Genomic DNA, 25,386 nt, shown 5'->3' with positions numbered 1-25,386 from the left:
GTGTGTCAAGTTAGAGAGTGGCCTCTTGAGTCTTAATGACCCTTGCTACTAGGAGTCGCAGCTAGAGTCACCCTCATATCCTCCCAGGAGCCTACCTTGTCATAGGTCTCCAGCTTATCACAGAGAAGTCCATGCCCAAGGTTTCTCTTCCCTCTGCAGGCCCTCTGTCCTCCCGTCCCCTTTTCCCCAGGTCTGATCTCCACCATCATTTTTCTCCATGCTCTTACCCTGTTCCTTCTCTTCAACCACTTCCACTGTCTGTTCTATTTCCACTTTTGATTGGGAGTTAAGCATCCTCCCTTGGGTCCTCCTTGTTACTTAGCTTCTTTGGGTCTGTGAGCTGTATGGTTATCTTGTACTATGGCTAAAATCTACTTATAAGTGAGTACATATCGTGTGTGTCTTTCTGGGTCTAGGCTACTTCACTCAGGATGGTCTTTCCTAGTTCTATACATCTGCATGAAAACTTCATGATATCCTTGTTTTTAATAAATTAGCAGTAGTCCATTGTGTAAATGTACTTCAATTTCTTTATTCTATAGTTGAGAGCCATCTAGGTTGTTTCCAGATTCTGTCTATTATGAATAAAGCTGCTAGAAATATAGCTGAGCAAATGTCCTTGTTGTATGTTAGAGCATCTTTTGGGTATATACCCAGGAATGGTATACTAGGTCTTGAGGTAGAGCTAGTCTCAAATTTCCAAGATAGTGCCAGATTGATTTCCAGAGAGACTGGACAAGTTCACACTTCCACCAGCAATGGAGGAGTGTTCTACTTCCTCTACGTCCTCACCAGCATGTGCTGTCACTTGTGATATTTTTATCTTAACCGTTCTGATGGGTGTAAGATAGAATTTCAGAGTTGTTTTGATTTTCGTTTCCCTGATGACTAAAGACATTGACCATTTCTTCAAGTGCTTCTAGGCCATTAGAGATTCCTCTTGAGAACTCTTGGTTTAGCTCTGTACCCCATTTTTAAGGGATTTAAATCCCCATTTAGTTGGATTAAATCCCCATTTAATTTGATTATTTGGTTTGCTGGTGTTTAGTTTCTTGAATTCTTTATATATTTTAGATATTAGCCCTTTGCGAGATACAGGGTTGATGAAAATCTTTTCTCAGTTTGTAGGCTGCCATTTTGTTCTATTGACAGTGCCCTTTGTCTTATGGAAGCTTTTTAATTCCATGAGGTGCCATTTATTAATTGTTGATCTTGGCGCCTGAGCTGTTGCTCTTCTGTTCAAGAAGTTCAAGACTAATTCCCACTTTCTTTTCTAATAGCTTTAGTGTTTCTGGTTTTATGTTGAGGTCTTTGATCCACTTGGATTTGAGTTTTGTGCAGGGTGATAGATGTTGATCAATTTGCAGTTTTCTACATGTAGACCTGCAGTTAGACCAACACCATTTGTTGAAGATGCTGTCTTTTTTCCATTGTGTTAAAGTTATTTTTACAATGGCGTTTTTTTCTCTTAGTTTCTCTCTTAACTCAGCTATCACATAAATAATTGACTCTATTATATTATTTTAACAAGCTTCACAGCACAGTCCTGAGAAATTATTAATTCTGTTCTTAATCCTCTAAACTGCTTTCCTCCCAAGTACAGCCCAGAGAGACTTGCACTTTGTAGCTGTTTGCTCCAGCTCCTTCTTCTGATGCCTCCCAGCTATCTGCCCATGGCTCAGCCCCTACTTCCTTTTTTAACTCCTCCTCCCGTGGCTGGCAGGAAGTCCAGCCCTATTTTCTTCCCTGCTCAGTGATTGGCTTTAAGCTGCTTTATTGGCATGCCAGGGGACAACTGAAGAGCAGTGTTTATACAACACTGAGAAAGCAGCTTAACAGAACAGTGATTTTAACCAGATAAGGGGTTGGGGGGGTGGGGGGAGGAAAGAAATCAGCATTTGAATTACACAATAGCCTTATGCCTATCCCATTGTATGGTTTTGGCTTCTTTGTCAAAGATCAAGTGTCCGTAGGTGTGTGGGTTTATTTCTGGGTCTTTAGTTTGATTCCATTGATCAACTAGTCTGTTTCTATGCCAGTATCATGCAGTTTTTATTACTATTGCTCTGTAGTACAGCTTGAAATCAGGGATGGAGATACTTCCTGAAGACCTTTTATTCTATAGGATTGTTTTAGCTATTCTGGGTTTTTCTCTTTTCATATGAAGTTGAGAATGGTTCTTTGAAGGTCTGTAAAGAATTGTGTTGGCATTTTGATGGGTATTGCATTGAATCTGTAGATTAGTTTTGGTAAGATGGCCATTTTTACTAAGTTAATCCTACTGGCCCATGAGCCAGGGAGATCTTTCCATCTTCTGATATCTTCTTCAATTTCTTTCTTCAGAGACTTTAAGTTCTTGTCATACAGGTCTTTGACTTACTTTATTAGAGTTACACCAAAATATATTATTTGTGGCTATTGTGAAGGGTGTTGTTTCCCTAATTTCTTTTTCAGCCCATTTGTTGTTTGTATACAAAAGAGGGGTACTGATTTTTTTTTTTTTTGAGTTAATTGTATTCAGCCACTATGAAGGTGTTTATTAGCTGTAGGTGTTCTTTGGTAGACTATTGGTGTATACTATTATATTATCTGCAAATAGCAATGCTTTGTCTTCTTCCTTTCTGATTTGTATCCCCTTGATCAACTTTAGTTGTCTTATTGCTCTGGCTAGGACTTCAAGGACTATGTTGAAGAGCTATGGAAAGAGTGGGAAGTGTCTTGTCCCTGATTTCACTGGAATTGCCTTAAGTTTCTCTGCATTTAATATGATGTTGGCAATAGGCTTACTGTATATTAGCTTTATTATGTTTAGGTATGTGCCTTGTATCCCTGATATTTCCAATACTTTTACCATGAAGGGGAGTTGGATTTTGTCAAATGAAATTTTAGCATCTAAGGAGATGATCATGTGTATTTTCTTTCAGTTTGTTTATGGATTTTCATATTTTGAACCATCCCTTCATCCCTGGGTGAAGCCTACTTGATCATGGGTGGATGATATTTTTGATATGTTCTTGGATTTGTTTTGCAAGTATTTTATTGAATAGTTTTGCTTCAATGTTCATAAAGAAAATTGGTCTGAAATTCTCTTTGTTGGGTCTTGTGTGATTGAGGTATCAGGGTGACTATGGCCTCATAGAATGAGTTTGGCAATGCTTCTTCTGTTTCTATTTTGTGGAATAGTTTGAAGAGTATTGGCATTGGCTCTTCTGTGAAAGTCTGGTAGAATTCTGTATTGAAACCATCTGGCCCTGGGATTTTTTTTGAATGGGAGACTTTTAATGACTGCTTCTATTTCCTTAGGGCTTGTAGTACTATTTAACTTTTTTATCCGATCTTGATTTAACTTTGTTAAATGGAATCTATCAAGAAAATTGTCCATTTAATTTATATTATCCAAAGTTGTATAGTACAGGCTTTGGAAGTAAGACCTAATGATTGTTTGGATTTCTTCAGTGTCTGTTGTTAATGTCTCCCTTTTTATTTCTGAGTTTGTTAATTTGGATACTGTCTCTCGGCCTTTTAGTTAGTTTGGCTAAGGGTTTCTCTCTCTTGATTTTCTCAAGGAACCAGCTCCTGGTTTTGTTGATTCTGTCTATTCTTTTTGTTTCTAATTTATTGATTTTAGCCCTGAGTTTATTTTCTGCCATCTACTCCTTTTGGGTTTGTTTGCTTCCTTATTTTATAGAGTTTTCAGGGTAGCTTTTAAGTTGCTAGTATGAGTTCTCTCTAATTTCTTTATGAAGGCTCTTAGTGCTTTCCTTTTAGCAATGTTTTCATCATGTCCCATAAGTTTGGATATGTTGTTTTCATTTTCATTGAATTTTAGGAGGTTTTTAATTTCTTTCTTAATTTCACCCCTGACCCAGTGGTCATTAAGTAGGGAGTTGTTCAGTTTCCATGAGTGTGTAGGCTTTTTTTGTTATTTCTATTGTTGAAAGCCAGCTTTAATCCATGGTGATCTGATAAGATATAATAGGTTAATTCAAATTTCTTGTGTGAGTTGAGGCTTGCTTTGTGACCAACTATATGGTCAATTTCGGAAAAGGTTCCGTGGGTTGCTGAGAAGAAGATACATTTTTTTGTGTTTGGGTGAAAAGTTCTATAGATCTTTTAGTTTTATTATTTCTCTATTTAGTTTCTTTCTCAGTGATTTGCCATTGGTGAGATAGGGTTATTGGTGTCTCCCACTATTAATGTGTGGGGATTGAAGTGTGTTTTAAAGCTTTAATAATTTTTAAACAAATATGGGTGCCCTTGTATTTGGGGCATAGATGTTCAGAATTGAGATGTCCTCTTGGTGGATTTTTTTCCTTTGATCAGAATGAAGTGACTTTCCCCATCTCTTTTGATTAATTTTGGTTGAAAGTCTATTTTTTTAGCTATTATGATGGCTACTCTGCCTTGTTTCTTGGGTCGACTGGTTTGGAAAACCTTTTTCCTGCCCTTTACTCTGAGGAAAACTCTTATCTTTGTTGCTGAGGTATGTTTCTTGTATGCAGTAGAATGTTGGGTTCTGTTTATGTATTCATTCTGTTAGTCTGTGTCTGGTTTTTGGAGAGTTGAATGCATTGATGTTGAGAGGTATTAATGACCAATGATTGTTAGTTCTTTTATTTTAATGGTGTTTGTGGTTGTGTTTGTGCGCTTGTCTTCTCTTGGTTTCGTTGCGGTGAAGTTATTTATATCCTGTGTTTTTTAGGTGTAGTTAACCTCCTTGGGTTGGAGTTTTCCTTCTAGTGACTCTTCTGAAGGGCTAGCTTTGTGCATAGATATTCTTTAAATTTAGTTTTGTCATGTTACATATTTTTTTCTCTATGGTGATTGAAAGATTTGCCTGGTGTAATAGTCTGATATGTAATAGCCTGACATCTCTGTTCTCTTAGGGTCTACATGACATCTGTCCAGGCCCTTCTGGCTTTCATTGTCTCTGTTGAGAAGTCTGGAGTGATTCTGATCAGTCTGCCTATATGTTACTTGACATTTTTCTCTTGTGGCTTTTAATATTTTTTCTTTGCTCTGTACATTTAGTGTTTTGATTGTTATATGGTGAGAGGAATTTTTTTTTTTTTTTTTTTGTCTAATCTGTTTGGTGTTCTAAGCCTCTTGTATGTTTAAAGCATTTCTTTCTTTAGGTTGGGGAAATTTTCTTCTATGATTTTGTTGAAAACATGCCTGGTCCGTGGAGCCTGGCCTCTTCTTTTTCTTCTATTCCTAATACTCTTAGGTTTTTGTCTTTTCATCGTGTCCTTTATTTCTTAGATGTTTTGTGTGAGGATTTTTTTTTTTTTCATTTAACATTTTTTTCCACAGATGTATTGATTTCTTCAATTGTATCTTCTGCACTCGAGATCCTTTCCTCCACCTCTTGTATTCTGTTGGTGGCTTGCCCCTCAGTAGCTTCTGTTCTCTTTCCTAAGTTTTCCATTTCCAGGATTTTCTCAGTTTGTGTTTTGTTTATTGACTCTATTTCCATGTTCAGGTCTTGAACCATTTTATTTATTTCCCTCACCTGTTTGATTGTGTTTCCTCTCTGTCTTTGAAGGCCTTTATCTGTTTGACTGTATTTTCCTGTATTTCTTTGAGGGAGTTATTTATCTCCTCTTTAAAGTCCCCTGATATCTTCATAAGCATAGATTTAAGGTCTCCTGTGTTTCACCTGCGTTAGATACCCAGTGTTTGTTGTGGGTCCCAGTTTTTGGTGATTGTGTTCTAAAGCTGGCCTTTAGCCATCTGGTTGTCACTGGCATTGGCTGGTTGTTCCTGGAGCCAGCCTGGATTTTCAGGCATGTGGGAGAAGCCTTTTCTGGGTTGTGTGCTAGGGGCTGGATTCTTTGACATGCCTGCAGCTTTTCTCTTGTGGTTTTGTCCCAGTTGGATCTATAGGCAGGGGGATTAGGGTGTGGCAGTGTGTGTGAACCTGAGGTCCGCTGTGTCTGCTCAGGGCAGCTGATAGGGCTGTGAACCGTATACTGGATCTGCCTGTCTCTGGAATCTGGAGTCATCCTTGATTGGGTGGGTTAGCTTGGAGGTCTGAGCAGAGATCCCTGTGTTTCTGGCTGCCAGGATCTCCTCTTCAGGGAAACACTAACAGATGTTGGTGTTTCAGAGTCAGCAGTACTGACAGATGCTTGCTAACAGTTCTTGCTCTCTGGGTAGCTACTCAGTTTCTTTAGGTGCTGGGCTCTGCCATCTTGGAACCAGATTTTGTATGCCCCTGTTGTCTATGTGGTCCATACAGGAAGACAGGTAGAACCATGGGCCCAAGGCTGGAGATTGTGTCCCTGGTGTCTGGAGGCTTCACTGTCCTGGGAAGCAAGAGGTGACTGGTGTATGGAGTCATGTGTCCCTGGTATTCTGGAGTTGTGTTTGGGTAGGCAGAAGGTGCTGGCTGGGTGACTGTGTATGCCTTGGGCCGGGCAGTTGTCCGTGGGGGTTTGGGACTTTTTGTCCAGGAAGCACAGATGGTGGTGATTTGGTGTCTGCAGCAGGACTCCATGATTGGTCTGTATTCTCTGTTCACCTTCTTCACCATCTTGGAATCTGTAACTCTTTTTAAATTCTACTTCAGTTTATTATAAAGTGAATATAATTTGCTTTTAAGTATTATTTTATAATATAATACATATTTAAACTGATTTATTTAGGGACACTGCTACAAATCATTGGACTTTTCATGAACTAGTTTTTAAATAAACTGTACATGCTAGTAATGTTAAAAGTTAATTTTAGCTCTCATGTAGATTGCCAAGGTAACTATATATTAAATGATAACATATTACACTTTACAACTAATATATAGTTCTGTTAACATCAGCAACTTAAAACACAATGTTTGGTATTGGCCATTTTATCATTATACACAATTACTACTATTTAAATTCACAATTGTAAAATTAGTACTTACACAGCACATTAGCAATAAAATGCTATAAAATTAAGCATAAATAATGAGGAACTAATGCTGTTACTACTAAGTGAGTAACCAGTTCATTTTTATATTTTATGTTGATCCTAAACCAATCTGAAAATAGTTTTCAAACCAGGAATTTAAGGGTAGTTCTTTTTTAGCTTTCTCTGTTTTAAATATACTTGCAAACAGTGATTCTTGATGATAATAAATCATACTACCTAATTATTCTTTCTATTATATTTCTATCCTATTATCTTTCTATTATAAATGAATATTAAGAGACTAGTTTTTTGGGTTCATGAGTGAAATATCCCTGTTATATCCATAGGCAGAAGTGCTGGTGGATAAATACATGTATAAATTCCTAAAGAATTCTGTTAAAAGACTTCTAAAAACCTTTCTTAAAGTGACCTCTATATTGTATATGTAACAAAATATAACAAGATTCAGTTGGTACTTTGAAATATTTATCTCTCAAGAGCCTCCACACTTACCTTAGCTAACAACTAATTAATAAGTTCATATGTACAGGACATAGCCATTTCTGCTATTTAAAGCAAGTGGCTTTGACAAAATTGAAAGAATCAAATAAGAAAAATTAGTTCCCAGACATAGTTTTAGAAATCAGTGGTATATTTATGTACAATACAAAGTTAATGGCTAATGAAAATTTTATTTGAACTGTGCACAGTCTAAATACACATAACAAACTTTAGCATTCATTGACATGTGTATGTACTATGTATGCATGTATATGTGTACATGTTGTGTATCATTTAAAATTTTTAAACTTTATTTATTCATTTCATATCCTGAACTCACCCCCTGCCTCCTCTCCCAGTTTCACCCTCTCATCCTCTTTGCCCTTTCCTCTCTCCTTTCTTTCTCCTCAGAAAAGGGGAGTCCTCTCCCCCTTTACCAGCCCTCCTTGGCACATATAATTTCATCAGGACTAAGTGCATAATACTTCACTGAGATCAGAGAAGGCAGCACAGATAGGGGCAAGTGATGTAAAAGCAGGCAGCCGAGTCCATGTCAGGTCAGCCCCGGCACTACTTGCTAGGGCACCCACAAGAAGACCAAGCTGCTCATCAGTTACATATGTGATGGGACCTAGGTTTTGTCCATGCCTGCTCTTTGGTTGGTGCTTCAGTCTCTGAGCCCCCAAAGGCCTAGCTTAGTCGACTCTGTTGGTCTTCTGGTGGGGTTTTTGCCTCCCCTCCCTCCCATCCTTCTATTCTTCCCTGCACTCTTTGACAAGACTCCCCGAGCTTGGCCTAATGTTTAGCTGTGGGTCTCAGCATCTTTAACTATATAAAATGCTTCATGAATTTGCATGTCATCCTTGTGCAGGGGCCATGATAATCTTCTCTGTATTCCCATTTTTATAGGTGCCTCAGAAGCGAGCACAACTTTGTGACTCTTAACACATTATTTTACTCAGTGATTTGAGATGAGTTTATTATCTGAGGCAGCCATACATTATTTGAAGCCAAAATGAATCAATTATACAGTAGAATATTTGTTTAAAAATGTGTTATGGATATAAAACTGTTGAGTTCCATGCCTTTTAGATTTTAGACTAAATTCCTGAGTCCCGATGTATTCTTTACATGCCTTGTTGAGAGATTTGTGTGCCAAACAAGTAAATTGAATTGTTCAAAAAATCCAGAAAAAAGTGGTGATTAGACACAAATCCTGAAACCACCCATGGATAGAAACAAATCATTTCTACACTTATATCATTTGTGTAGCTCAGACTTATACATTTTCTTTCCCTTCATGGGATGTACTTGTTCTCCTTAATTTAAATTTTAAGTAAGATGTATTAATTAAGGAGCCATTTGGAAGCTTTAATGTTGGTATACACAATATATATTATTCAGACATAAGTACTGATAAATTTTATCTATTATATGTTTGGAAAAGGTTGGATTTTATTCTAATGTCTTGGGTTAGAAATATAAATAAATGTCTTGAATTTGAGTTCATAAATTTTTGAAATAATGAGTTTTCTCCCTGGTTTTATTTAGACAGAATATCGGTGAATGTATTCTTTACCTGTGGGTGGAGAAAATAAGAGATGCTCTGATACAGAAGTCTGAGGTAACGGAGCCAGGTAAGGCTGAGTGACACTCTTTGTGTTCCTCTGATTTGGAGTACTTAAATTTTCATACGATAATATAATTGAGATTACACATGAAAATCTATATTCTAGTTTCTTCTTTTTTAGGTGGTTTGTCTGTTTGTTTTTGAGACAGGGTTTCTCTGTGTAGCCATAGCTATTCTCACACTTGCTGTGTAGACCCGCCTGCCTCTGCCTCATGAGTACTGATATTAAAGGTGTGTAACTACCATGCATGGCGAGGTTTATGGATTCTGTATCATAGAATAAATTTCTCTTGGAAGTTCACTTATTCATGGAGTTCCAGCAATTTCTTTTCTACAAGGTTTCTCTGTGGATTATACTCTTGGAATGTAGAATGATGGGGAGAAAGAACCTGAATCTAAAATATGTTCCATTTGTATGTTGTTAAGGTATCATGAGCTCCCCATGAATTGGATATATAAATTAGATAATAGTCGTAAACAAATCTAGGGCTCATCAGAAAAGAACTCAGAAGTATTTTGACTAATATTAGAATATAGAATTTAACTTTGAAATATACTTTTAAATTGAAATATAATTCACACACCATAATTATTCACCCATCTAAGTGAAGGAATAACTTTTTACCTAGAAATTTAAACATTTAGAGCTTTAGCAGTGTTACTGAACTGCTGGGTCTGTGATGGCACAAGGCCTCCCATCCCCTTCACTTGCTTTGCTGTGCTTGCCCCTCGCCACAAAGGCCTTTTTAGAAAAAGAACTCCACTTACCATTTAGCCTGCTGTGTTTAAGTTACTTTTTGTCACTACTGGTAATTATTTTCAGTTTGGAGGAGAAAGAATTATAAGCATCCTGTAGCTTACAGAATTTTTTAAAAGAGGGTTATTTATAGAAAAGTAGTTATTTTGGACATAGAAGTTGATAGTGGTGTGTGTGTTTTCAGATCACTTCTACTATTTTTTAATAGAAGCAAGTATTTTAATTGTTAAAAATCAAAGTGAATGGCATAAGACACTAATAATCTGTACATTTTAAAGTGTTTTCTTTGATCCGTATTCTGACTTACAGCATTCAGTGCATATATGAGAAAGGCTCTAAAAATTCCCTTAACAAAGTAAGTATTGCCCACCTATCTTATACAGTTAGAGTAGCTGTAAGAATTGACTATGTTACCAGTAGAAATTTAGAAATCCAAAACATCTGAAGTCATTCAACTCTCAGGAAAATTAAATTCTTATCAGCAGTGGAATACTCCCTCCCCTTTATAACATTGACTCTTCAGATTTTCAAGTTACTGTTTTGTGTTGAAAATTGCTTTAATGCTTGGTTTTAGAAATTTTGCTTGGGTCTTCTCTTTAAAATGTCTTTTGGACTGGAGGTGTAGCTTAGTGGTAGACTATGTACCTGGTATTACAAGGCCCTGGGTCTGATCCCCAGCACCTACCAGAACAAACAGCCCACAAAAACAAAAGATGAGTCAATCAGTCAATCATCAATCAGTCTGTCTGTCTGTCTGTCTAGCTATCTGTCTGTCTGTCTGTCTTATCTATGAAAATCCTGTGCCCATTATGTTATATTCTAAGTTTTTTAAAAAGTCAAAGACAATAGCCAAACACCTTGTTGAAGAACTGTATTAGTGTAAGAGTTAGTGATCAAGATACAGCATGAGAATTTTCTTCTCCAGAGCATCTACTTGTCAAGTAACCAATTTTATTTCAACCTAATTATGTTTTTTATTTTGCTAGAATAAAATCTTTAAATTTTTTAAGTATGTACACACATAGTTTTTAATTTTTAGAAGAAATCAGAGCATATTTTAAACTTACAGAAAATTTATGGAAATGGTACAAAAAGCTCTTTATACACTTAGCTGATTTTTTTATCATCTTGTATAATGATGGTATAATTACCAAGAATAGGAAACTAACCATAGTATAATACTGTTAAGTCAATTAAAGAGCTTGCTCAGGTTTCACAAGTTTTACCACTGTGTCCATTTTTTTTTATTTGCTGTCAGACCTTGTCCAGGATTCTACTGTCCATTTATTTCTTGATTTGATCTCTTCTGTTCTGTAATCAGTTTCTCAGTCTTTCCTTAACATTTTAAATAAATGCTTGAGCATGTGTACATACACATTTGTGTCTGTTCATGTGTGTGCAGGTGCATGTGTGTGTTCGCACAGAGCCAGAGGACAACCTTGATCCTCAGAAATGCTAGTCTCCCTCCTTTGAGATAGAGATCTCTTTGGCCTGAAGCACATCAATCATGTCTTGCCTCCTCAGTGGGAAGGATGCTAGGGATAGAACTCAGGTGCGCAGCAAGTATTTAGATATCTGAGCTACCTTTCCTCAGCAAGTTAACAAGTAAAATTAATCAGACAGTTGCTGTCTTCCTTTGAGCGTGGGAGACTTTGGTTGTAAAAGTTAACTTACCCAGGGTTGATGGTGCACACATGTAATCCCAGCACTCAGGGAGGCAGAGGCAGGCGGATCTCTGTGAGTTTGGGGCCAGCCTGGTCTGTGAATCAAGTCCAGGATAGCCAGGGCTACACAAAGAAATCCTGTCTCAAAAAAAACAAAAATAAAAAAATAAACCTGACATTTTTGAAAAATTGCTGATTATTTTGTGGAATGCTACTGGTTTGGTCTTGTCCAATGCTTTGGTGTGATTGGAGTGAACAATTTTTGTTAAGAATACAAGAAATGATATGGTACACCAAGCAGTTCATGACTTCAGTTTTCTTCCTAGTTGCTCTCTAGTGTATGACACCACGCCAAGAAGTTCGTGAGGTCAGTTTGCCTCGGTCCCTTGGTTAGAGTGGTATGCACAGGCGCCTGCACACGAAGTTAGTATGGTGGGCTTCTCCACAAAGCCAAAAGCAAAAGTGAGTGTGTAAATGCCTGTATGTGTAAAGACATTTATGTCGAGGAGTTGACTTGGCGAGGTGTGAAGATGACAAGCTCAGAATTCGCAAGGGTAGATGGGCCAACAGGGCGTAATTTAAAGTTTCGTGTCCAGAGATAGACTGCTGGGAAAACCTTTTCAAGGAGGCCAGTCTTTTCCCGTTAGCCTGGGTGGTGCTCCTCAGTGTGACGGAGCACAGAGCCGGTGTCTGGAGCTGCTGATTACGCCTAAAACATGCTTCCTAGGAACACCTACAACAGGGTCTCTTCAGAGACCTCAGCGTTGGGGCCTTGCGGAGTTAACATGTAGTGTTAGTCATGACAGTGGTTTTCCTTTTGTGTGGGGAGATTTTAAGTTTTTTTTTTTTCATTTTTCCCTCTTTTTTTAATATAATTTTATAAATTTTCTTGCAGTGTTGTACAATACCCAGGTTGGTGTCAAACCTCTAAACTCACATGATGTGCTTGCTCCAGGGACCTGGGACTGCTGGCTTGGGGGAATATTTTTAAGTGTACTAACGCTCTTCCCTTTCAGTACTGGGGTTTGAACCAGGGACTCGCCCATGTTAGGAGTGCCTTGCCACTGAGTATTTCTCCATCTCTTCCTGTTTCTTCTTTACACCCTTACCCACAATTTTAGAACCCATCAGTAGTTCTTATCAAGATCTTTATCAATTTTGTTTTGAAACAGGCTCTCACTGTTGATGGTCTCCTGGATGGTCTGGAACTTGCAATGTAGACTAGGCTTGGGGACTCACCAAGATCTGCCTGCCTCTCTCTGCCTCCCAAGTGCTAGGATTCTAATGATTTTTGTAGGTGTAATTTCTTATTTGCTTCATGGATAATCATAATGTCTCATATTCACATAGATCCAGATGTGAAGAAAAAACCTGAAGGGAAAACTGTTGAATGTGAAAACAACCACGCTTTAAAACGTCAGCCGGCCAAGCCAGCCAAGCCAGCCAAGCCAGCAAAGCCAGAAAAGTCAGGAAAGTCAGGAAAGTCAGGAAAGTCAGAAAGGGCAGAAAATCCCGCTAAGAGACTGGACATCAAGATGAGTGCAAATGTACCAGGTACAGTGTTACTGACCATTTCTCTTGACACAGCAAGGTGCTGAAGTGGCTCTTTGGGAGGCTGAGAGACTCAGGCAACACTCATGCCCAAGGAAGTGGGGCAGTGTTAATTGTTTGTTCGTTTTTTGAGACAAGGTTTCTCTGGGTGGTCCTGGCTGTTCTGTAGACTGGGCTGGCCTTGAACCCAGAGATTTCCTACCTCTGCCTCCCAAGTGCTCGGATTAAAGGTGTGTGCCATCACTGCCTCGGTTAGTGATTTTTAAACTTGTTGAAAAGGTGGAATAACTGGAAATCATTGCACTTTTGGGGGAATACTGACTAGATATAGTATTATTGTGTTTAATTCCGTTATGTAAAGTAGTTTTATTTGAAGACATATTATAACCTCACAATATGAAGCCAGAGATTTCTCACTCCAGACGTTGGCCTTTGTGGAGAAACAAGTTGTAGTGTAAGCATCTACCAGGCACGGGCCTGAGTAGCCCTTTACTCTTCAAAAAGTAGCTACTGTGTCAATTTAGCAGTCCAAGATTTGAGTCCTGGCTTTCTAGCACATTTACTGAGTGCTAGTAGCAGGAGGACATCATTTATTTTTCTCTTACGTGCAATACCTATATCAATATTTTACTTAAAGTTTAATTTTGGTAGCCAATTATTTATGCTGTTTTGCTTAGATTTGCCTTATAATTTTATTTGGATCCCAACTCTTTTCCCTTATTCTTGAAGTTCTTTTTAAACAAGGTAAATTCATTCTTTAACTTTCTAGAACTACAAGAAATGCCTCCAGTTGATCATGGCGTTCCTATTACAGACCGAAGGAGCACTTTTCAGGCACACGTGGCCCCTGTAGTCTGTCCCGAGCAGGTGCGTGACCATGTCTTACCTTGACCCTGTTCCACAGTGCAGTCCTGGTAGATGGTTCTGCAGAGATACCTTCCATCTCACCATTAAGGTTTAACATGAGATAAGCATCATTTATTTGTTTCCTGACTCCCAAATTCCTTTGAGCATGAGAGATTTGCTTGTTTCTATTTCCAAAATTGTGTGTAAACTTGGCTTTTTTGCTGAGGATTAAACTAGGTCATGTGCATACTAGACTAGTATCCTATCACTGAGCTACCCCACCAGGGTTGGAGCTTATTCTTCAGTGAGTCTTTAAGAATTATTTGTTCTACTGAATGTGTGAAACTAAATCCATTCTACTGTTGCATGAAGGGGGTGGGGATTGCTGTGGACAGATATGCCGAGTCCAGTGTTCTGCATGGATTATTTCTCCCTCTGTTTCTTAGTTAGTTGACCTTATTACTACCAAAGGATGTAAATGGCAACTCATTCTTCAAAACCTCTGTTCGTAGGTCCTTGTCACTCTTAAGTCTTTCCAGCAGGATCTGTCTTCATTTCTATGATCTAGCAGAAATTAATCTGTATTGATATACAAAGTGGTTCCAATTCTACATATACAGTTAAGTAACAAGTGCTATTGTTCACTAATTCAAGGGTAAATCTCCTTCCTTTGGGCTCTGTTTCTACTCTAACCTCCACCCCCTTTTTCTTTGGAGTGCTGGGAATCAGACCCAGAACCTCACATATCTAGGCAAGTGCTCTACACTGCCCTGTTAGGTTTGTTTTTTGTTTTTTAGTTTTTCAAGACAGGGTTTCTCTGTGTAGCCTTGGCTGCCCTGGACTCCCTTTGTAGACCAGGCTGACCTTGAACTCACAGAGATATCTGCCTGCCTCTTCTTCCCTGAGTGCTGGGATTACAGGCATGCACCACCATACCTGGCTGCTTGGTAGATTCTTTAAGTGACTTTTTTGCTATAAAATTTCTATCAAATCACTTTAACTCTACTTCTTTAGCATTTACAGAGAAAATGAAAGGCATATTTGTTTATTTGTATTATTGCTGTTTTTAAAGGTGAAAATGGTTCTTGGCAAGTTGTATGAAAATAAGAAAATAGCCAGTGCCACCCACAATATCTATGCCTATAGGTGAGTGACTGTCAGTTTCTAGAATATGTAATTTACAAACAGTGTTTGGGAAATTATTCATGATTTTTAAAAATAGCTGCTTTTTACTGTTGTACTAGACTTGACTATTTGAAAATGTGAGAAAAGCACAGCTAGAAGATATTCTCTTCTGCTAGTATCCTGCCCTATGTTGTCTTTTCTGTGAGAAGTTGACTCTTTGCACATACTTTAACTTGTGTTCCATTTTTAACTTGATAAAAATATTTTCCTATATTTACTTGATAAAAACAGTTTCAGTGTTTTATAACATTTGCTTGAGGTCCTACACCACAATTTATTTAGCCACTTTTTCATTTTAGTTTTTAAAAAAATTCCCTGCTGCATCTTTTGAACCTGAACGAGATGATTTCTTCTGGGTAGATTCAGTTGCTCTACCTTTGTGTGTGCATGTGTGTATGTGTGTGTGCTTTCTATGTGGAGGTCAGAGGTCAGTGTTGGGGGCTGTGCTGTGCTGCTCTCTACCTTGAGGCATGGTCTCTTGCTGAACCTGGAGCTCACTACTTTGGCTAAGCTGTTTGCCCTCATCATCTCCTGATCCTGGTCCTCAGTACTGGGCTACAGGCATACATTGCCATACCCGACTTTTTACATGGGGTCAAGGGGTTCAGACGCACATGCAGAAAACATTTGCTACTGAACTGTCTTCTCGGATATGTGCCTTTTTTTTTTAAATGAAATGAGATAGAATTAAAGGGAAGAAAAATTTATAGTTGAATTATCAAAGAATTAACTTGATATATACTTGAAATTTTCCCAATGAGTCTTTTTAATTCTTTTTATACTGTATATACTAATTTATACTTCTATAAGTAACGAGTTAAGAGTGCTTTTGCAGCATACCTTGGGGTTTTGAGTACAGATGTTTGCTGATTTGCAAATGAAGACATAAAGAACATTTACAAACATATAAAATAGTAAGAATTAAAAATGTAGTTTAGAGCCAAGCTAAAACAGAATATAGATATTGGAACTTGGTGGAAATTTAAAATTCACTTGAATGCTTATAAAAATCTAGATTAGCCAAACTTCAAATTCAAAATACTTCGTTTTCATAAGGAAATTTTCCCTATTAATAGGTTCACATCTTTAAAAAATTATTCAGGTTTGTGACTGTGTACCCTGGATAGAAATTTAACTGTTCCTTTTTGTTTGTTTGTTTATGGATAGGGTCTCACGTAGCCTAAGCCTGCCTCAGACTTGCTTTCTTGGGTGTTACACTGACAGAACGTCTACTTTACAAGTGTTGGGGTCACAGTCACATACCACTATGTCCAGCAATATGTTGAAAACTTGGTAGCTGCGTTCAATGAGAGGAAGAATAGAAAACATACACATATGTTCGCCTTCCTCTCCTTGAGTGCGCTGAGTTTATTTTGCTCTATCTTAGGCTCTTTGGAGACTTTAGTGTGCTACTTCTTTCTTTTTTTTTTAAATTTTTTAATTCAATTTACATCTCAGTCATAAGCTCCTCCTTCTCCCAGTCCCACCCTTTCTCCTGCATCCCTTCTACCCTATTCCTCAGAATATGGGAGCCCCACTACCCAGACACCCCAGCTCATCTATTCACATGAGGACTGAGTTTGTTTTCCTCCCCTGGGGCCTTGTAGGGAAGTCCTATCAGGGGAAGTGATCAAAAAGTAGGCAGCATAGTCCATGGCAGAGATATCTCCTAACTAGTGGGCCAACATGAAGCCTAAGATGCCCATCAGACTTACCTTCTTGGGCTCTGGGCATTGTAGTGTGTCTATTCTGTACTATATGACTAAAAACTCTTGTAAGTGAGTTATATACCATGCTTGTCTTTCTGGGTCTCTGTTACCTCACTCAGGATTATCTTCTAATGTCCACAAATTACATAATTTCCTTGTTTTTAATGGCTGAGTAGTATTCCATTATGCAAATATACCACTTTTTTTTTTTTTTTAATCCATTCTTCAGTTGAGGGGCATCTAGGTTGTTTCCAGTCACTGGCTCTTACAAATAAAGCTGCTAAAAACATGGTTGAGCAAATGTCCTTGCTGTATGGTGTAACATCTTTCAGGTGTGTGCCCAAGAGTCAGGTATAGTTAGGTCTTGAGGTATGGCTATTTCTAGTTTTCTGAGAAAGTGCCAGATTGATTTCCAAAGTGGTTATACAAGTTTGAACTCTCACCAGCAATGGAAGAAAGTTCCCCTTTCTCCACATCCTCTCCAGCATGTGCTGTCACTTAAGTCTTTGATCTTAGCCATTCTGATAGTTGTTTAAGATGGAATCTCAGGGTCATTTTGATTGGCATTTCCCTGATGACTAAGGACATTGAACATTTCTTTAATTGTTTCTCCACAATCAAGATTCCTCTGTTGGGAATTCTCTGTTTAGGTCTCTATCCCATTTTTTAGTTGGTTTATTTGGTTTGTTGGTATTTAATTTCTTGAGTTCTTTATATATTTTGGATATTAGCCTTTTGTTGGATGTAGTATTGGTGAAGACCTTTTCCCAATCTGTAGATTGCTGTTTTCGTTCTATTGATAGTGTCTTTTGCTTTACAGAAACTTTTCAGTTTCAGGAAGCCTCCTAATAAAAAAAAGCCCAGGGCTAGATGGTTTTAGCATGGAAATCTACCAGACTTTCAAAGAAGAGCTAATACCAATATTCCCCAAACTATTCTACAAAATAGAAATAGAAGGAACATTACCATACTCATCCTGTGAAGCCAGTCACTGATAACTAAACTACACAAAGACTCAACAAAGAACATTTCAGACTAGTGTCCCTTCTGAACATTGATGCAGAAATACTCAATAAGATACTTGCAAACTGAATTCAAGTGCCACTCATTTCTTACATTTCACTTTACAGTCTCTACAGTTTGAGGCCATGATGCAGTACATTTACAGTGCATGGCTTTTGGTGGCTATGCCCATTACCTCACAGCTTTCAGGGTAACTGAAGGGCATGTGTAATTCCTCTTCTCACAGAAGCAGCACTTCTAGTAATAAGGAGAAACCTCTGGGTCCTAGTGTCCCCCTCGTGAAGATAAGCATACTGTGGCCAGCCAGCCACAAGAATGCCTTAGACAGAGTTCAAGAAGGATTTTAAGACAAGTATGCTAATTTGGGAGGTGATCATTTTTGTGACATTATGTATTGATGACTAGCATACACTTATTATGTGTGTGAATGTATGTTTGTATGTATGTATGTATGTTTTTTTGAGATAGGGTTTCTCTTTGTAGCCCTGGCTGTCCTGGAACTTTCTCTGTAGACCAGGCTGGCCTTGAATGTAGAGATCCACCTGCCTTTGCCACCAGAATGCTGGGATTAAAGGCTGTGCCACCATCCCCCAGGGAGGACTAACATGTGTTATATAACATTTTTGTTATATTTTGATGCTTCAAGGTATAACCCTCTGTATGTATTTCTAGGATATTCTGTGAGGATAAACAGACCTTTTTGCAGGACTTTGAGGATGACGGAGAAACAGCTGCTGGGGGCCGTCTTCTTCATCTCATGGAAGTAAGTGTAGATTAAACTGTGGATTTATACTTAGGAGCTCTAAAATCTCTCAACAAACCAGAGCTTCACTTAGGAAGAAAAAATTCGAATGATGTAAGACACTGCTCACAACCATTGATTGAGGAGAAGTCTTCACCAGTGAATCTAGGTCAGACTGCAAACAGTTAATACCAAATGCTCTGCTTTTCAGGGATGCTCTTCTTTGTTTTCTGCCAATGGCTTCCCCTGTTTTTTGTTTTGTTTTGTTTTTTGTTTTCTCTTCTATCTTTGTGAAATTCCCTGTTAGCTGGATGGTGAAAAATGGGCCAGCGTCATGAGGTTTCCTTGTTAAAAATTATCTGAGACATTTTCTTGACTGTTTTCCAAGTTTATATACTTTTAACAGCCTTGCATTTACTTTTTCTTAGGTACTCTTCTCTTCCTTTTTAGAAATAATTTCCCTGTTTTAAAAAATCATTTATTTTATGTATATGGATGTTTTGTCTGCTGTTTGCCTGTGCACCATGCGCATACAGTGCTGACGAGGCCAGAGGAGGACATGGATCCCCTGGAACTGGAGTTGGAGCTGGTTGAGCTGCTCCTCTGTAGAGCAGCCATCTCTCCAGCTCTGTATTTAATTCTCAAGGTTGTTTTTCCTGTTTTCTATTTATGCTTTTCTTAGGAATCTTTTTCAGTTTTTACATCTGTAAAAACAGTAGTTACTGTGGTTTCTTCTACTCCTGTGTGTGAAGTTTCCTTTTTAGTTTTTTTTTTTTTTGAGACAGGGTTTCTCTGTGTAGCCTTGGCTGTCCTGGACTCACTTTGTAGACCAGGCTGGCCTCAAACTCGCAGAGCTCCACCTGCCTCTGCTTCCTGAGTGCTGGGATTACAGGCATGTGTCACCGTGCTCGGCTTGTAGTTTCTAACTAGGCCTTTCTCTTAAGTAGGAACTTTGTCTTGTGGGCATCAGGCCTGAACCATGGCAGGGTTCAGTGTAAAGGCAGACGCTTGACAAATACCGTAGATGTAACTTCCGAAGGCCATTTTCTCTTCAGTAGTTTGTTCAGAAGCAGGTTCTTGTTTGTTTGCTTTGTTTTTTTGGTCTTTTTGTTGTTGTTGTTGTTGTTTTCCCCTGAACTTAGCATTCTGGTAAGAGTCAGTAAGAATGGGAATCCTACCTGCATGGTTTCCCTTTGCTAGTAGGCTTAAAGTTCAGAGTTTGGGGATGCTAGAACATTGTACTGATTTGCCAAGCTCCCGTTTGTCCTAATATTTCATCTGAGTTGTTAGCAACCTTACCCAGTGCATACACTTTTATACATTAGTTATTTCATCCTTGTTAAAACTGTCTATTTGTATGTCTAATTATGTTTCTAAAAATAACAGATTTTGAACGTGAGGAATGTCTTGGTGGTGGTATCCCGCTGGTATGGAGGGATCCTGTTGGGACCTGACCGTTTCAAACACATCAACAACTGTGCCAGGAACATCCTGGTGGAGAAGAACTTCACACCTCCCCCTGTGAGTAGCACTGAAACTGTAGTCAGAGCCATCGTTGTGAAACCACAAAGAGAAAATTAAGAATGGGTGAAATGTGGGTACTGGAGTAGTGATGTTGTTGAACCAGGCAGCCGGAGACCCAGGCCTTAGTCAGGATGATGGGATAATCTGGCTTTATAGGTCTGTAGAGTTTACATTAGAGAAGGCAAGCTGAGGCCCAGAGAGGTGAGCTGGCACACAGCACTTATATTATGTTCATAGATATTTACTTAGGCTTTATTGCATTACTTGGGAGAGTGGAGATAGATGAAATAATACTGAGATTTTTCAAGCATAAATATACTAAGTAAAATGTTTTTCTTGAATAGCCTGGGCTATCATGAAATATTATAATAGACCAGATGTCAAAGTGTGTTCATGCACTGATGCCTCTGACAGTACAGAGCAGTTGTGTGGTGCTTGGAAGGCCTGTCTGTACATGGCTGTGGAGGTGCTGCATCGACTGTTTCTCTTCCAGGAGGAGTCATCTAAGAGTTTGGGAAAGAAGAAAGTGAAAAAGGACAAGAAGAGGAATGATCACTAATACTTGAAGCTGTGTAAAGGTTAATTCTCCGTCATCTGTACACATTCCACAGTGGTCAAGGGTACGTGAAGATAGTACACTTGACAGCTTGAGTCAGCCAGTCCAATACGGACACCAGCATTGTTTCCTTCTTTGGTTCTATCATTTGCCAAAAATAGAGAATTTAGGATCTATTCACACGTGTCAGGTTTATTTGGGAGAACTGGTTTGAGCGTAACCGTCATTTAATATAACACTAGGAAGGTGACACATGCAGAGCCTTGTACCTGAAATGTCCATTTCAGTATGTGTCGTGTGCCTTTGTTAGGTGGGGAAGACTGTCTCCAGAGGAAGTCAAAGCCTGATTCCCTGTGATAGATATGCTCATGCTCTTAAACGCACATCGCTTTTATTGCTCCCTGTAGCTTGTTAGAGTGGGAGCTCATTGAAGACCAAGATCTTGGAGTGTCTTTTCCTCGTGATTCCACGTTAGTCACTTTCATTTTATAGTGTTCATCGTGGAGTAATAGAGTACGTGAAAATCCACGACTTTCCATCTGTGATTATGTGCCAAAGTGGTAATTTAGCATACTTGCTAGCCCAAGTGTTACTCCTCAGTTTTGTTGCAAATTGGTGATTGTGAAACTTCCAAAAGTGATTTTAGTTTAGTGTCTGTCTTTCGTTGTTTACTTCCTGTAATGAAGCACAGTGAGCACTGAGTCTCAGTAGTCCTTCTCTCCCTTGAGTGTGTTAATACAACATTACGGTGTCTCTGATCAACCTGGAAGCACTTCCTTGCGTTCTCCCTGTGCTGTGGTCAACAACACTTCCAGAAGGAGATAGAGGTGAGAGAACTCCATGGACACAGGCTGAGGACTGGACCAGTCTGATGCACATTTGCCAGCTGAATTCTGGCCAGGTTTTTATAGTTCTGTGATTTTTTTTTTTTCCTTGAGAAATAGATGGACGAATTGATTAGGTAAAAAAATTCTTTCTCTACAAATTCTTGGCAAATCTCCCTTTTTAACAGTGTTTTATTTATTTATTTAACCTGCATGTTACTTGTGAGGAATAAGGAGAAAAATTCCTTTTGAGATGTACGTAAATTGTACACTGTTATTTTTCAGAAATAATGCCAAAAAATTACTAAATTGATCAAGTGATCACAGACTTGTTTGGTTCCCCTCCCAAGGAAGGGGTCAGAAGTTAGGAAGCAGCTTTGGGAGGGTGTTGGAGCGTGGAAAGCATCTCAGGTTGGGCGAATGCTTTTGTCTGATTTTTAACCTTGAAAGACCCACATCTGCACTTGGAATTTGAAGTAGGAATCCAGTAGACAGCTTTACAGAAGTGGGTTCTGAGACAGAAGTCTTATTTTCAACATTATTTAATGTTGTAAATTATCAAGAATTATAGGATGACCTATAGGTGTGTATTTGGAGCACTTACCTCTGTTTCCATGAAATGCTAAGTATATCCTATGTATTAATTGTTACAGAACTTAGACAGTATTTGCTAGAGAATTTCACAATCTTGACATTTCAGAGCTGTGAAAGTGATAAAAACACTAAGAATTTTATGCTGCAGGAAAAAGGAGTTAATTTTCCTAGCACACTGGATTTGAACTTCTTTTCTGGTGTTTTGTCTAAAATGTATTAATGTTTACAGAAGAAAAAAACATTTTTTATATATCTCTGACCTCATTTTCCTTCACTTAAAAAATGTTATGTTTTCTTTGTTTTACAAGATTACTAACCACATTTTATGGTTGAGATCCTTAACCTTCTTCACTGCAGGTAGGAGGAAAGATCCCAAATGCTTTAGTTCTAACTCTGAAATTATATATTTGACTCTCTACCATCAATGCAAAATAATGATAACATATTTTTTCTCTATTAGATTAGAGAAAAATTATATGTAGAGAATTTTCTAGTTCTCCAAATAATAACTTTCTATAGCCAGCCATCTGCTGTGGCATTCTCTCTATTATCTTAGTTGAAATGTTCTCCACATGCCGGTACATGAGAGCAAGTAGCATCTACTTTGACGGGCATCGCAGTAGCCGCATGAAGGAGGTGTCTGTGTACCACAAGGCAGGCTGTTGGAAGGACATTAGTTTAGACTAATCGTAGAACAGATGAAGCAGATACTGTTTGCAGGGCAGGTGAGTGATACTGGGAAACCTGTAATCACATCCAGTCAGCTAAAGAGATAACCATAAACGGTGTATACAGTTCTTATTTTTTCTTATGCATGATTTTGTATATATGGCTATTTTTCTTTCCATAAAGTGGTATTAATCTATATATACTGTTTTGTATCCTACATATTTCATATAGAAGTATATTGTTAACATTTTCCCATATCAATAAATATTCTTCTATGTCTTAATTTCTTATGGCTGATTCGTATTTTGTCTTCTGGGTACATTGTAACATACAAACCCATACCCCCATTATTTTCACCAAGATTTTTTTTTCAGATTTTTAACTTTTTATGTTTGTTTTTGTTTTGTTTTGCTTTTTTTTTTTTTTTTCCGACACAGGGTTTCTCTGTGTAGCCCTGGCTGTCCTGGAACTCACTCTGTAGACCAGGCTGGCCCAAAACTCAAGAGATCCATTTGCCTCCTGAGTGCTGGGATTAAAAGTGGGATTTTAACTTTTAGAAGCAAATGTGAAGTATTTTTAACATGAAGGTTTTTATATGTATCTTTGACTATTAGGAAAATACAGGAATGGAATTCATCAAGGGTTTATATATTCTCATAGCTCTTTATAGAGTAGCCAGATTGTTCTTGCGATAAGGTTCAGCTTTACTTATCACTTAGAACATATTTAGAATCTCAGTTTTAAAAATTGGGAAAATAAACAGTGTGTTTGATAAGATTCCTAATGTTCATAAAAAGATGTAAATATAGGATCCGTCTGTACCTGTAACTCAGTGTGTCCTAGTGAGGAAATGTCTTCTAGAGACAATCCTTGCGAGGATACCCGGTTTCCAGTTCCCCTTGCATATGTAGCCACCTTTTGTTCTCTTGGCAGTGCCCATTGGAAGAGTAAATTTGTCCATTTTACAAGAGCTGAATCTTCCCCCACGATTTTGGCAGTTCTGGGGACAGAAGCCAGGGCCTTGTATATACTGGGCCAGCACTCCACCACTGCACCATGGCCTCAGACGTTTCCTTCTTGTGTACAACCTTTTTTCTTTTTTATGTCATGTCTAAACACTGCCTAACCTCCAGGCCATACATACTTCCTTTAGAAAGGTTTTGATTTGTGCATATGCCGGAAGTCGGTGTCTGAGACAGTGTCTCAGTAGGCCTGGTGCTGGTCAGTGACGATAGCTTCCTGGCCAGTGAGCACTAGTCATCATTCTGTTTCTGACCTCCCACTCCCAACACAGGTTACAGATGTTCGCTGCCACGCCTGGCTGTCATGGGTGCCGGGATCCAGACTCAGTCTTTATGCTTGTGTGCCAAGTACTTTATGGCCAAGCCATATGCCCAGACCCTAAAGATTTTCTTACGCTCTCTTTTTCAAGTTACATAGTTCCATGATTTTTGTTTAGTCTTTTTTTCTCATTCCTAGTTGTAGTTGAAAGTGGGAAGTCAAAGCTCTTTTTTTTTTCCCTTTCATTTTTTTTTTTTGTTGTTGTTGTTGTTTTGGGTGAATTTTCATTAAGCAAACACTGTCCTACAACCAGCTCTTGGGTGGAAATGAGGGGTCTTACTTCCTGTGCACCGCCTGCTCCTGTATGTGACCACTTACTTCTCACACCGGAGACTCGCTGGTCTGTTTGACCTGGATGTGCACACAGGGGCACAGAGCCTTGCTTTGCCTCTGCATTCCAGGTTTGGGTTGGGGCCTCATCCAGGTAGCTGTGCGAGCAATGCTGCTCTCCTTACTGCACACTGGCTTAGTGAATGAACGTGACAGTTTATTGTGCTTACAAATAGTTGAGCTTCTGAGTTGAAGCTATTACAGGCAGTGCTGATACTAACATTTCTTACATGTGGATGTGTGTAGACAGTTCTAAATACTTTTATTACATTTTATTGTGTGCCTCTGTGTGTGTGTACACGCTTGTGCATGTGTGTACATGTGTGCATGCCGTGTGTGTGTGCAGAGGACAGCTCTCAGGAGTTGTTACCATGTGAGTCCTGGGCTCAGCAGGCTCAGCAAAGGTGCCTTTGCCCAGCAGCCTTCCCCCCAGCCTCGAGTCTAGGCATTTCTCTTGGACATACGCTAGGCGTGGATTTGCTCGGTGGTAGACATGCGCTGGCTCTGAGATCAGTGCTGATTTGGGATTTCTGCCAGTTGCTTTCAATCCGTTCCAGTTTCAAACCATTGTTCCAAATCAATTTCACCTGATCTTAAAACTATGATTCTTAAAACCTGATTCTTAAAACTATGAGCCGGCACCAGCAGTTGGCTTGGGCAGCAAGCAGGTTTCTTAATGGTTACAGCATTTCCTGCTGCTGTCAGCAGGACAGGGTTCCAGTCTCACATCTCCAAGTGCTGTAACTTCATCTTCATTTCAGAGTGTGGTGGCATCACTGTGGTTTTAGCTTGTATTTCCATTGCTGACAAATAGGTACACAGCTTTGGTGACCACATTTTGTAACTGAAGAGACTGAGTCATCTTGAAATGGTTTACTTGGGAGTGAAAGATGGCTTGTTACCAAGGTTGAATCAGATAATGGAGAAATAAGGTTAGTTTTGCATCTGTGGGGAGATAATCTACAAATTCCCACACTCTGCCATTATTGTTTACCTCCCTGCATGGTGTAGTAAATCTGTGAAGTTCCTAGTACCTAACTTTTCTT

General features: G+C 38.7%; 1 protein-coding gene and 1 non-coding gene across 2 annotated transcripts in view; one reads left to right on the top strand and one right to left on the bottom strand.

Annotated features, from left to right (window-relative positions):
• Impact (impact RWD domain protein) overlaps window positions 1-22,952 on the top strand; it is a 32,577-nt gene extending 9,625 nt beyond the window's left edge. Inside the window, exons 5-11 of the mRNA XM_055625299.1 lie at window positions 8,947-9,032; window positions 12,797-13,000; window positions 13,767-13,864; window positions 14,916-14,989; window positions 18,433-18,523; window positions 19,889-20,023; window positions 20,520-22,952. Of these exons, the coding sequence (XP_055481274.1) occupies window positions 8,947-9,032; window positions 12,797-13,000; window positions 13,767-13,864; window positions 14,916-14,989; window positions 18,433-18,523; window positions 19,889-20,023; window positions 20,520-20,585 (754 nt within the window). The 3' untranslated portion in view covers window positions 20,586-22,952. The remainder of the gene's footprint in view (window positions 1-8,946; window positions 9,033-12,796; window positions 13,001-13,766; window positions 13,865-14,915; window positions 14,990-18,432; window positions 18,524-19,888; window positions 20,024-20,519) is intronic.
• Window positions 8,222-8,323, bottom strand: LOC129690231 (U6 spliceosomal RNA). Its single transcript, XR_008722240.1, has one exon. It is a non-coding gene; the product is annotated as a U6 spliceosomal RNA (small nuclear RNA).
• Window positions 22,953-25,386: the final 2,434 nt, after the last annotated feature.

This window comes from Psammomys obesus, unplaced genomic scaffold (genome assembly GCF_907164565.1).
Source record: "Psammomys obesus unplaced genomic scaffold, mPsaObe1.curated_primary_1811, whole genome shotgun sequence".
Lineage (NCBI taxonomy): Eukaryota > Metazoa > Chordata > Mammalia > Rodentia > Muridae > Psammomys > Psammomys obesus.
The sequence above is the reverse complement of the archived record's forward strand: the minus strand, read 5'-3'. Positions and strand labels throughout refer to the sequence as shown.